General features: G+C 46.6%; 1 protein-coding gene across 8 annotated transcripts in view; it reads right to left on the bottom strand.

Moving 5' to 3' along the window:
• NAV1 (neuron navigator 1) overlaps positions 1-13,798 on the bottom strand; it is a 268,747-nt gene that overhangs the window by 170,652 nt on the left and 84,297 nt on the right. For 6 of the 8 annotated variants that reach the window (XM_081914357.1, XM_081914362.1, XM_081914363.1 and 3 more), the window contains exon 4: positions 4,140-5,000. The exons of 1 other annotated variant lie outside the window; for it this stretch is intronic. In XM_081914357.1, the coding sequence (XP_081770483.1) occupies positions 4,140-5,000 (861 nt within the window). Of the gene's footprint in view, positions 1-4,139; positions 5,605-13,798 lie in introns of those variants that run through there. One more of the 8 variants, XM_081914366.1, reaches the window with a different exon arrangement.

The raw sequence follows: 13,798 nt of genomic DNA, 5'->3' as shown, positions 1-13,798 counted from the left end.
AAAGTAGTTTAATCATAAGCACACTGTGAAGAGTTTCAGCAGGTTCCCCTAGAACTACAGGGATGCACAACAAAATGGCAAATAAATTTCAGTGATAGTAGATGTTGAGTTACACATACATTAAGGAAAAGTAACACCCAACAAGGTTGCACACAGGATCAAATTAGCTATTGCTATTCATTTAAGCGATCCTTAAACTGCTACAGAGAGCTTTCTGAAAATGGCAGCACTGATGTGCTACAGTCACCAAAAAGACAAACAGAATGTGATGATTTTTTTAAAAAGTTTTTTTAAAAAAAATACAGTACTGCACTTTTTAAGCAGTCCTGGCTATATTACATAGAGAAAGCTAGAAAAGACAAACAGGAGCAACAAAGGTTACCAGGAATAGGATTCCTTTTAATCAAAGTAAAGCAATAAAAAAATAAAAAAATAAAGCTTCAACCTAAAAAATGGGATCCTAAATAAGGGATAAATAATATATGCAAAATCACAAGAGGACAGACAGAGGTAAATAAGAGGTTTTCTGCTCTTTCAACAAGACACAGCAGAAACAAGAGTAAATATTTTTCTCACGGTTCACATTGGACTCTCTGCCAGCAGTATAACTTAATCCAAGAACTAGGTAATTTGATGGAAGACAGATATAGGAAGTTCAAATTCAGGGTGTCCCTAGCATTATGCTTCCAAGATTACAAGCAAAAGGAATTCACTACTCTGTTGTAACCCCATGCAATTATAAATTAACTGAAGCATTCAAATCTGGCAGGGGCAGGCACTGGGTTAAACATACATCTCATCTGATAGAGTATAGCTCTTTATATATTCTTAGGACTTTCCTGTAACCTTCCCCTCTCTTCATCCAGCTCAAGAATGGAAGGTAATTCAACATGTGCTCAGGATGTTCCAGGTGTTGTTGTTGGTGGTGGTAGTGATGGTGGTGGGTGGGTGGGGTTTTTTTTTGGGGGGGGGGGTAAACAGAATGAAGAATCTGAAGATCAAGGTAAGCTCCAAATTCTTCATTTTACAAAATGGGAACTAAGTGCACATGTTTCTATATGATACAATAGTGAGGCAATAGGAGGAGGTGCAAGCAAGGGGCAGAAAACAGGTTTCATTATTCAATTGTCTTTTTTCCTAGTCCAGACTAGTTCTTACACACTGTTCAGCTTTTACAAGCTACGTCTTCCTTGGAATAGAGGGGAGAGGAATAAAGACAGCAGGTCAATTATCAGCCAAGACTGCAGTGTGATCTCTTTTCTGGAGGGAGCTTTGGGGAAATGGAAGCCCAAGTGTTTCCACTAGAAACACAAACCAGCTGCTGAGCAACCTGCTTCTTCCATCCCCCACTGGACAAGCAAAACCAAGCCTCTAATTCCTATATCACATTTTGTTGTGATTTTTTAAAAAAAACATATATTCATTTGCAAACTAAAAAACCTAACCTGGTCTTTGCTACAGCCAAGAGTGGGGTGGGGGATACACTACACATAAGTTTCACTCTATGGATTTACAGACTTGTAATTCCCAAATGGCAGCCCCCCTGTCATTCCCTTCCCTGAATTTGCCAATGCTACCCATTCGAATGCCCAGTTATATTTGCTACACTAGCCTTGCATGGTACTCTCCCCAGTTCTGCCAATGCCCAGTAACTCTGATACAGATCTTTACATTCTATGCTGGCTCTGCATTCCCTTTCCACCCTCGCTCCAGCATTATCTGGTAAATCATAGTTTTCCCTGCACAAAGATAGCACACTGTCATTTTTCAAAATGGCACAAATATTATTTTGCCATGAATATTGTCACACCATCTTCAAATGTGATGGGGTACACACCCGAGCATAAACTGTTTTCCTACAGAGATATTATCTCCATTTACGAAAAACAGGAAGCTGCCTTCTTACAGAAAGGGCAGTCATCCATCTAGCTCAGTATTGTCAATATTCAGTGGCAGCAATTCGCTAGGGCTTTCAGGTGGAGTTTTCCCCCCAGCTCTATTTGGAGATGCAAAGGGTTGAACCAGAGACCTTTCACATACAAAGCATGTGCTCTTTCACTAAGGTACTGCCCTTTTTTCGCTATCATGTGTAACAGTGCCCTAATTACACATATTTCATTTACCACCCTCAATCAGCAGCAGGCCCTACAGTGCTGTTGGGACTCCAGTTGAGTCCTGCCCACATTCTAGACCCATGTTCTACCTGCCATAAAATCCTTCAGCCCCAACCCCATAGCTCCTTATTCCAGCACTGAGTTCCCTATCTCCCATCTCCCATTCCACAGCATCTAATTACTAGTCTCCCCCTCCATAACCACTCCCCTGCCTGTGCTCCTGCAACCTCAAATTACAGCTCTGGTCTGCCATCCCACATAGATAGTGCTGTTGGCACCTGAATATATGCCCTGTGCTTAGTTCAGCCAGTAGCATCAGTTGCAGTCAATGCAAAGGGTGTGGTAGTTTTGCAAGATATAGGCAGCATTTGAAGGCAATTCAAACAATCCTAAGTTTCTAAAAGCGCCAACCTAGTGCCCATCACTCCCAACTTTCCATTCCTAAACGCAGAAGCTTCAGTTTGAATTATCTTCCTGCTGTTCAGTTACAGAAGCATTTACAATGCAGGAGAGGAACAGGGAGTTTTGTATTCCATAGTGATTGATCATTACGAGCTGAGCCGTTGCATGGAAACCAAATTGTTGGTGCTTAGGAGGTGCTGCTATGTATTCCCTTACGCTTAAGCCTATGACATCTGCAAAGCAGCCATTCCTGGGCGGGTGTCTCGAATAGAGAGATTCCAGGTGGAGTAGAGCAAGAGCAGCACTGAAGCGCTAGCAACTGCTGCTCCTATGCAGATCTCCCTAGTAACCAAACAGGATCTACTCCTCTCTGTCTGTTCTGGAGGCACCGACACATCCTTCCTTCCTCACTGCCATGTACCCCACTGTCATGTTGCAGGTTTTCATTTCAGCTGCAGCTGGCACGGGAGCTGTGTTAGCGACCACTCCCCTTTCACCAACAGCAACCAGAAGGCAATGACGGCTCATTCTGTGCCCTGTGTGCACACCCCCTTATGGGAAATGCAGACACAGCCTGCAATCCAGCTGTCTTGCAGCATCTCACAGTCCTTGCTGCCTCAGCTCCATGGATGACAGCCCATGTTGCAGTCACAATTTCTGCTTCTCTCTCTCACGCACACATACCTCCTTCACAGGTTTGCCATAAGGATGCTCGCATGGCATAGCTGCATATGCAGCAATAGTCCTTTTCGACTGTTCCTCCCTAATATAGTAAAGGGGGTGCCATCCATTTTAACACCAATTACGGCATCCTCATGCAATCCCCATTTCCACTCATTGCTGCTGAACCCCCAGGTCTGGGTTTGTTCTATTCTTACAGCTCTCCCTTGCTAACTAAATCTACTCTGCTTCATCAGCTAAAAATGCAATAATAATAATAATAATAATAATAATAATAATTCCCTTTCCCTTGCTTTCCCTTAATCTGGATGTCTTGAGCAAAAGAAAAAGAAAAAAAGAACCAGAATCAAATTTATCTTCCCTCCTGCCCACTTCTGCTACCTGTTTCACCTTTGCACAGAAAACTGGGGGATTTTAACTAACATTTATTAGTATGCTGACTCAATTAGGTTTGAGATGCCTCTTTTGGAGGGAGCCTGGAGGGTTTTTCTGGGTGGAGGGCAGGGATGATGTGAAAGACAGCCTATTTGCTATACTCAAGGGATAAACCAAAAATAAATGAATGAATTAAGAAGGCGATAGGAAAGCCTCCCGGAGTGCTTACAGTTATAAAATAAGCAGACTGAAGTGGTCTACTTTGGAGCTGAACTTGATTACTCCTCACACTTAAAAATCCCCTTGCACCCTACAAGCCAAGGCAGTCAAACGCTACACCGCATCCCTCTGCAAAGAGAGCAGGAAAGCCTGCGGAGGGTCACCTTCCAATCCATGCAGGCACCCCAAAACCAAGAGCGCCGGCTGACACCTGTCCTCTGGGGAGGGGACGCTCTCTCCTCCTCCCACTCAAGTCTCCCCAATAACCTTCACGGAGCAAGGCAGCTTTCCATCCATCCATCCATCCATGGGAAGGGAAAGAGGGAGGGACGGCAGAGACGGACTCACCGAGCATCTGGCTGAAGAGCAGCTGCTCCAGATCGCCCAGCACGGTGACCACCAGCTCGGGATCCACCTTCAGGAAAGCCTTCTCCTCCGCCGGCGCCCCTTTCCCGGCCGGCTGGGTGGCCGCTTGCTGCTGCTGCTGCTTCTGTTGCTGCGCCGCCTTGCCTTTGCTGGAGAGGATCTCGTCGTCCGACTTGAGGTCGTCGCTGCCGCTGCCGGCCTCGGGCGCCTTGCTGAGGGGCTTGACCTCGGCGTAGGGCCCTCGCGGGATGCGGCTGGGCTTGCCCAGGTTGGAGGGCAGCGGCGCCAGCGGCGGCGGAGGCTTGTTGCCGGCGGCCGGGGGCGCCAGCTTGGCCTGGAAGAGCGAGTGCTCGGAGCGCGAGAGGTTCTTGGACATGAGCGGCGGCGCCTCCTTGCCGCCTTTGAGGCTCCGGCCGCCGAAGCCCTTGGCCGCCTTGGCCATGTCGTCGCTCCACTTGGGCTCGTACAGCTGCATCTTCTTCTCGCTGTCCGTCAGGAAGGACAGGTTGGTGAGCGACTTCTGCTTGCGCAGGTTGGAGGCCAGCGGCCCTCGGCCCTCCACGCTGCCGGCCTTGAAGACCTTCAGCTCGGCCGGCGCCTTGGGCGCCGCCACGCCGCCGGGGCCCTTGGCGCTGGCGCGCTTCTGCATCATGGCCTTGTTGCTGCCGTCGCCCGACGACGCCGACGCCGCCTGCTTCTTGTAGCCCCTCAGCGCCTCCTCGGGCCCTTCGTCGCCGCTCAGCTCCGCGTCGCGCTGCAGCCTCCTGACGTCGTTGCTGTTGCCGCCGCTGCCAAGCATCTTCTTCCCGCCCGCCGCGAGGAAACCATTTAAAAGCCCAGCCTCTGAAGCAACGGAGGGAGAAGAAAGAATGAAAGAAGGAGGAGAGGAGGAAAACGGGAAGGTCGGAGGAGGGGAGGGAGGGGAGAGGAGAGAGAGAGAGAGAGAAAAGGGGTGGGGGGAGAAGGGAGGAGGAGGAGGAGGAGGTGGGATAAAACAGGAAAAAAAGAGAGACACACGCTATCAAAGCAGCCGGTGCCACCTTCCCCGCCCCGGCGCGCGCGCGCTCACAGAAGCGCAGAGCGCCCGGCCCCTCCTATCTCCTCCAGCGCCGCTGGGGAAACTGAGGGGGGAAGCGAAGCGAGAGGCAAGGCGAACAAAAAACGGGCCCTCCCTGCCCGCCTGCGAGATGCTGCCGGCTCGGCAGAGAAAGGGAGTGGAGTGGGGGCGCGAGACGCGCGCGAGGCTATTTCTGGCTCGGGAGGAGGCGTGTGTAATTGTGCGTGAGGGTGTGTGTGCGCGTGTGGACATCGGCGAATAAGTACGCGCGCGCGCGCACTCGCGGAGCCTTGCCTGCCTCCGCGCTTGAGAGGCGCCGAGGGAGAGCAGGGCGCCTTCGACAACGGAAGGCAGGCATAGGCGGGGAAGGGGGAGACGTCGTGGCAAGGCGCTCCAGCAGCCAGTCCTCACAGGGGGGAGAGTCATCTGACAGACCCCCTGGGCGCAGGAGCCAACTCCTTGGGGCTGAGATCCCTTTGCCCCGCCCCATAAAATATTGGGGGGACCGCCCCCAAAAAGTCCATAGGCAATGTCATTCAAATTGTGTGCGTGCCCTGCGTCATGTGATTATGTGGGGTGGGGCTTATCTTCCCAATATTTTATTCGAGTTGGCACCCCTGACCCTGGGGCCATTTTTGGCCCGCCAGAGATCCATGCATGGAAATCTCCTGTCCTGTCCTCCTCCCCGAGAGCCCCATAAGCAGAGCTAGGGCTAGCTCTGCCATTAGGCGGAGTGACGCAGTTGCCTCAGGCTCAGGATGCTGAGAAAGTAAGAGTTGGGCCAGCCCCCTCCTGCTCCCCTTGAGACTCCTAATGTAGCCCACCTTAGTCCTCGGGTCCTGTGATGGAAGCTGCCTTTGTTGCCAGAATTGAGGAACAAAATTAGTTGCCAGTTCAGTTGTATGGGGAATGGGGGCAACAGCTTGTCCATCAAAACGTATTTGGCATAGAAGGGTACTTAAAAGGTTCCCATTTTCAAGACTGCAGCCCCTTCTGTTCTGGAACCCGTTCTCCCGAAAACTCGCCACCTGGGAGTAACTAGTGCTGAAAACAAGGCAATCTACACATGCTTAAGTGCACTGCTTGGTCATGCAAGAACAAACCTTGGCATTGAAAGTAGGAAAGCCCTGTTGAGCCTTGACTTAGGTTTTCTCTGGGGTGCCCATCAGGCTCTATTGCATGCAAATCAGTTCTTTCCTTCCCTTGCAATTACACAGGAACCACTTCCTATTACAAAATGCACCATATACTGGACAAGACCCAAGACATGGTGTGAATGTGTTGGATATACCACAGCCAATTAGTTTCCCAGCATGCATACACATAGCAATATACGCACATATTCATCACTTGACACGATGACACCACAAAAGAGAACCTTGCCATTTCTTATTCTGAAGGAGCTTCCATGTATGAATTCAGCAGCGCATGAAACAGCCTTCCTTGTCCCATGTCACCATGGAAAAGGTTCAACAGCTACTCAGAAAGGGTCAGTGGCAAGCCCAGAAAAAGAATTCAGGAATCTGAGCTCCCACTGCTTAGCACTGACAGAAGAACAGCCCTTGCCTGTGCAGAAAGATTATCAGCTTTCACATATAGAACAGATAGTGGTATCAGACTGCTGTCTCTGTGCAGTGATCCAAACCAAACCCATTTCCACAAGAGGCTGATATTAAAAATAATTCCTGCTACCACATCTATGTGTGGCACTAGCCAAGGCAGCACATAATTTGCCTGCCGCTTTCGGTTCCATGCTCCAATATGAAACACAAACGATAACACACACAAGAAAAAAGAGGGTGCAACACTGCAAACACATGAAAACATGGAAGTGTGCTAGCTACACTGACCTTGCAGTTTGCAGGGATCTCTTGTGCCGAAACTAGCTTATTTATTATACAGTTTGTATCCCGCTCATCCACTGCCTAAGAGGGTGTGGGGAACTTGTGCTACTTCAGAGGCTGTTTAACTACAACTTCCATAATCCCTGAATGCTGGTCAGGACTTAATGAGACTGGCCTGAAGGATGCTCCAGGCACCTAACCTTAATTTTAAAACAATTCATAAAACGGGTCCGAAAAAGTGCAAACCAAGCAGCACATATTTAAAATACAATAAAGAAGGAGCAGGAACCTTCCAAAACAAAACAAAAACTTTAGCTAGCAACAAAAGACCAGCTAGGTAGGGGCTAGAATCTCTCAGCAGAGAGTTATATGCCCTGGTGCAACAACAGAAAAGGTTCTCTCATTCTCATCAGCCATACTAGAGGCTGGGAAGAAAGCATTATTTAGGCACCCTGCTTCCAAACTGTCTAGGCTGTTAAAGATAATGGACACTTTGAGCTATGCTCAGAAATGAACTTGTAGTCAGTGAACGTGCTCCAAATATCCAGCAATAATCAAGAGGGTTTTTTTAGGTCTCGTGGACATTCCCCAGCCTCCTCCAACTTACAGTGAGAACTAGTGTAGCCTAGTGCCAAAGAGAATTAACCATGAGCCATGAAATCCCCAGTTCAAATATTGCCTATGTCATTGGTTCTAGGCAAGGTATTTTCTTTCCAATGGGATAATAATGCTGTTGACCTCGCTTTTGTTGTTAAGGATTACTGAGATCATGTGTGTGAAGTACTTTGACTGCTATAGCACTATTAGTAGTGCTATAGTACAGTATTACTAGCAACTGATGTTAGGTGCTTCAGCATTATTTAGTATTATGAGCCCTCAGACCACAGAGCTCTTTGCTTTCTTCACTGCTTGTACTAACATTCTGCTCCAAAGATACTTAAGACAACAAAGAACATGGTAGCACCCATAAATGTATTATGGCATAAATGCTTGTGGACTAACATCTACATTGTCAGATTCAACTTGTCAATTGAACCTGACAATTGCAGTGGAATGTCTTTACAAATCAAAATTCAAAGGATTTCAGCTTCATTGTAAATTATAGTATTACTGAGCTGAGAACACAAAGATCCCTGAGTAGCAGGATTAAGACCATACATTTGTGGGCCAGTCTCTAAGAATAGTTCTGTGTGTCCAACCATAACTAGCCCAGCCTGGTGGAAAAAGAAGTTCCAGTGCAGAGAGCAATCTATTCTGAGAAAATCACCAGTATGTTTCAATGAATATTTTCAATTTTTATTTTAAGCCACTTAGAGGTGTTGGTTTTTTTTTATTAAATGATATAGAAATCTGTTAAATAAATACTTTCAGGGATCCTAAAGTGAAGAAATAGTGTGTATCTTGTGGCTTAAAGCCAGGTAAGACTCAGCCAGTCTACTCATGGTAGGTGCTACAGACATCCATAAAGCAAACTGCTCTGAGAGGAAGTAGCCACTCAGTCCTGAGTCACTACAGCATTGCTGGTCAGCCGAAACCAGTCCTCAAATTCCCAACCAATTAAGATAAAATAGGGCAGGCCCTGTTATCTCAGCAGGGAATAGACAGTGACTTGGAGATGTTAATGTCTCATCCATGTTATTCAGACTATGTGGGCTGGTGCTGGGGTTTGACTTGAGCTATAGCTATTCAGAAAGAGAACTTTGCCTTCAGGACATGTGCAATATGAGGAGGAGAGATGGCTTATCATAGGGTGAGCAGGAACCTAAAGAATCTGAAGATACTGTTCTGTAGAGCTGCAGCATGAAACTCCTTTCCCACACGTAAGATCAGATGACCATGTATATAACTTAGTTGTGAAGCACATGATTAACATTTCTCTTTGTTTCTCTGTCCCATGCTTTACAAGTGCTTCTACATTCCTGATATAGATAGGTAGCCGTAACATATTCCTGATATGTTAAAGCAAAAAAGAAACCCCACAAAACCCCTATTTTTTGCCAACTCTGATTGAAGAAAATGCTCCAGCAGGTATAATTTTTCATTTTGAATCATAGTACTATAATGACGACAGGAAATAAACAACATTTTGTTGTAGGAAAAAGGTAGTGTATTCTGAAAGTAATAATAATAAAACGAGCATCTGTAACTATGTACAGGCCTGGATGGACACCCAACAAATACAAAATGTCTCAGAAATAAGGAGCTGATGCCAGCATCAGTCCTGTAGGTCCTTTTGTGCCCATCCCAACCCAGGTACTAAACCTTCCCTTCCATCTGCCATGTTCTGTGTGATCATTTGTGGCTCCCTAAACTGTTGTCCTCAGCACAGTTTCCACACCACTAAATAATGGAAACATTTAATCAGCTGACATCAATGTGGTCCATGGGGGTGGAGAGGTAAAGATGTACCTCAAAATTTTCCCCACGCTTGCCTTATAAACCATTGCCACAAGTTCCCACCACCTACTTATTCTACTGACTAATGCAAGATAGAAACAGAGCCCCACCTACAAAAGTTCCAGAAGTAGCGCAGGATATCTGTGAACAGCAACTCCTGCATGTTTCCTCACCCTACACGAAAAGCAGCAATCAGGTGGGAGTGGATCAGGGCCGTGGTAATAGCAGAGGAGCTAACCTTTGTCCTCCACTCAATTTTCTTGATTTAAATTGCATCCCTCAGAAGCTTGCATAGGCGGGGGGGGGGGGGGAGGAACTGGTACAGTAAGAAATAGTTAAGCACCCTGCCCATGGGGTAGCTGATATAAGCTTAAGACAACAAACAAACCAAGCAGATCTCTCAGATCACAACTAGTTGGTTTGAAAGTTGACCAATCTGTGTCCTTTTTCTGCAGAAAATACGGCTGTTTTCCTCAAATTAGTTTCTTTGTGCTTAGGACCACAGACTAATGGCCCAGTCTTATGCGCTGATACTGAGGGAGATGCGACCATGGATAAGGAAGATTCTATCCCCGCACTCTGGTACAAATCCCAGTTCCAACACTGAGGCATCCATTCCTCCCAGAAACTGGAGCAGGATTGGGAGGCCTGGCTGAATTAAAGCCAAATGCCTGTGGCTTTTGTCTAAGGGTACAGACAGAAGCTCATCTCCATAGTAATGATTCCACATCATCCCTGCAGCTCCCTTCTTAGACAGCTGGACTCAGCTGCTGCTTCTGTGTGCCTCTGTCGCCTTTGTCTACAGCTATCATGTTAAGGCTGCAAGCTTATGCCCGCTTTCCTGAAAAATGAGTCCTATTGAGATTTACTTTATTCACTGAGCAATCTTTAAGATGGTGGTGGTCGATTCTGTGGAGGAGAAACCACCACTCCCTAATCCCTGCAGCTCAAGCCAGCCAGGACTGAAATTGGGGAAAGATTTTCCAGTGACCCCCCCACAATCTTTCAAATTTACCCCTCCAACTGCCATTAATGCCATGCTTTTTTGCCATTCCTGGGGCCATGCTAGGGAAGTGAGGGAGCCCTGGGTTCAGCACATCCAAGCTTTCCCCTGGCACATCCCTAGACTGCTCTATCTCTAGTCTTGCTGGTCTCAGAGCACCACAAGCAATGGTTGTATGAATTTTCACCACTGCACCATGACGGCCTTGACCTGCAGATCATATACAGTGTCCAACAGCCCCTCATTTGTCCTCCTAGGGAAATGCTCATGCCCAGAATGCCCCCATGAGCACCCTCGTATTAGCTGCAAACTTTGGGTGCGATTCACCTAACCAGTTTCATCACTGGAAGGACAAAAATTGCAAAATGGGGCTTTCTACCCCCTTGTCCCCCCATTGTGTTCCCCAAATTGTCCTGGTACGGTTAAGGAGTAACTCTCAGAACAGGGTGCAGGGGGAAGAGAAGGGGGATTATTCCACCTGGCAAACTGAAATGCCTGTACGATTGCAAGAGTGCAACTTTGAAATCTACTCATTGCACCTGTTGTCCATTGAGCAGAGGTACTGGATCAATGGTTTGTTGTGCTACCTTCCGCTTGCATTTAAAAAGCTGAGAAATCGTCACCTCCCTCATGAAATGATTGCTTGCCTGGGTGGAGAATGTGGGGTGAAACGGCTGTTTCAGCAGCTTGGCACTTCGTTTTGAGAGCCCTTCAGAGGCAAGAAATGCAGAGAGCAGATCAGGTGGTTTCCCACTCAGCAAGTGAAGTGTGAAATGCCACATCTATCCTGCAGATTGGAAGTTACTCAGTTTCCTTTTGGAAACAAAACTAGCCACTCCGGTGCAGAATAAAGTCCCAAGGCCAAATACTGCCTGCGTTCAGAAGAATAAAGATTGATGTGCTAACAGGACTGTTCATTTCTAAATTCCCAAAAGCAGAGTGGCCACACTTGCACATCATCCCCAAAAGGACAATGCAGATTCGCATATAATTTGCATGTGCTAATTTATATGTGTAGGTGTAAATTTAGACATAACTACTGTAATTTAAATAAAAATGCAGTGCAATCAAACAGTTCATCTAGCACAAAGACTGTGCAATGGAACTTCCTCACCCTCTCCCTGCACGCCCCCTGTGCACCCTGTAATTTTGCTCTGAAGGGTTGGGGAAACACCCAAAGCAGATGGGGGGGGGGTTGGCAGGAATGCAGGGAGAGGCAGGTAAAACCTCTTGCCCTAGTGGAACTGTTTCATTGGATACTACTCAATATATCTCATCATGGTTGGGAAAACTGAGCAGGTAACCTGTATGCTATCCTGTCCGTGGGCAATTTCAGAGCCCTTTCTCTCCTTTCTTATGGTTAAATAGCTATTAACTAAGTTAATAACAAGACAACCATTCCATTAGAGGAGTCCTTCAAGCAGAGGACTGTCCTTTGTATTATAGGACACATTTCCACTCTACGTAAAACTGATCTCAACCTCTTAGAGCAGCAGATTCCATAGAAGGCTCAACAACCAGTCTGTGGATCTTTTCTCTTTTCAGAAGCCCATAGCAGAGAGCTTTGGCTCCAGTTACCCCTACTCCCGAGTTCTACAATAGCATTAAATGCCAGCAAACGCCAGGAGTATTAAATGCCAGCAAATCCATATTATGCACTCATATAATACATGACGCAAAGCAAACATTTCATAAATTAATTTCCATGCTTAATAATTACTGCCATATATCTCTTTTTGCAAAAGCTGCTGTTTTCTTGGCAGGCATTGAGATCTGAGAAAGCAAAGAGAGAGGAGAGCCATAATTCATCCGTTAGCAGGAAGAGAGTGATGTTCAGGGCAGAACTACACGTTCGAAGAACTTCCAGAAGGGTGGCTGTGTTAGTCTGTTGCAGCAAAGACTCTTGCAGAAGATAAACACATTTATAATGGCATATAAGCTTTCATTGTCCCTTCTCCTCCCCACCACACACACAACACTGCACATTATAGAAACTCAAGTGGCAGCACTGTGTTAGGTTTCTCCTGTTGCCTTCATAACATGTCATATGCCTTACATTGTTTTGGGATGTCATTACACTATTTCCTTGCCTCCACCAGCAGCATCCCGTGAAATGAATCAGGAGGCAGTGAAACACATAGCTCAATGACCCCTGAGTATGAGGAGTGTAGAGGGGAATGTGATGCTAGTTTGCTGGTTTTGATAGCAGACCTATGTCTGAGTCCCTTGCTTCAATGAGCTTCTGAAACAAGATGTAACTTTGCCATCTCTGCATACAGACCACATTTTACATTTGTGCCCAGGAGCAGGTAGAAGGCAGAATGCTCAGGTTAGGGGATAAAATAAAAATATGTAGCTTATTGCCATTTCTGAAAGAAGACCTACACCGGTATTCCCTGATCTGAAAGTAAAAACAAAAGATTTTGCAATGTTCCTAGTCACGTAAGTAGCTCCTGTGATGTTCTTTCTCATAACAGGGGAAATTAAAAATATTTCAAAACATAACATCTCAGGCATCCTGGCTGATGAGAGAATGCTGCTGATGTGTAGCAGTGCCTGAGTAGTAGCGGAGGAGGAAGGGGACATGCCTTGATCAGCTAGTAGACAGGTAGCAGGAGCAAAGGTAACTCAGTAACCAGAATGACCATTTCTACTTTTGGTTTTAAACAAGCCATTGGCAACTGGGCAACTGGAATTTTGCACTTCTGGTGTCTACACAATGTGAATCAATGACTCTGTCTTGGTAAAAAGCATCCTCTCTCTTAAAAACTTGATTTATTTGGCTTAAGTTTACCATATGCTACTAGAGGAACTGGGAACTGAACTCAGAGAGTCCTACTTTCATGAAACCTTATCCAAGGTTCTTTGATCAGCAGTGATGGACAAAGTCCTGAGAGCCTGCTCACTGCTGCAGTGTACCCCTCTTCAGTGTACAGGGACAGGTTGCCTTCTAGTCACCCTGAGTTCACTGAGAGTGATGAGCTCGGCCAGGACCCTTCATGAACGAGCTCTTCATCCTAACATAGAACATGCTGCACAACCTCCGCAATGCACAGCAAGATTATATGGGGAAACTTTCCTGTTCCTAGAACTTTTAAAACTTTTTTTTAAAGGACCTAGGGACCTCCAGATGATGTTGGACTCCAGTTCCCATGAGCCCCAGTCTGCATGGCCCATGGTCAGGGATTATGTGAGTTGTGGAACAGAGGAAGCTGCATTATACTGATCCAGCCCATTGGTCCACCTAGTTCAATGTTGACTGCATTGACTGGCAGCAGCTCTCCAGGGTTTCTTGCATGGTGTCTCTCCCAACCCTCCCTGAAGATGTCATGGATTGAGC

This window comes from Podarcis melisellensis (genome assembly GCF_964234715.1).
Source record: "Podarcis melisellensis genome assembly, chromosome: 6".
NCBI lineage: Eukaryota > Metazoa > Chordata > Lepidosauria > Squamata > Lacertidae > Podarcis > Podarcis melisellensis.
The sequence above is the reverse complement of the archived record's forward strand: the minus strand, read 5'-3'. Positions and strand labels throughout refer to the sequence as shown.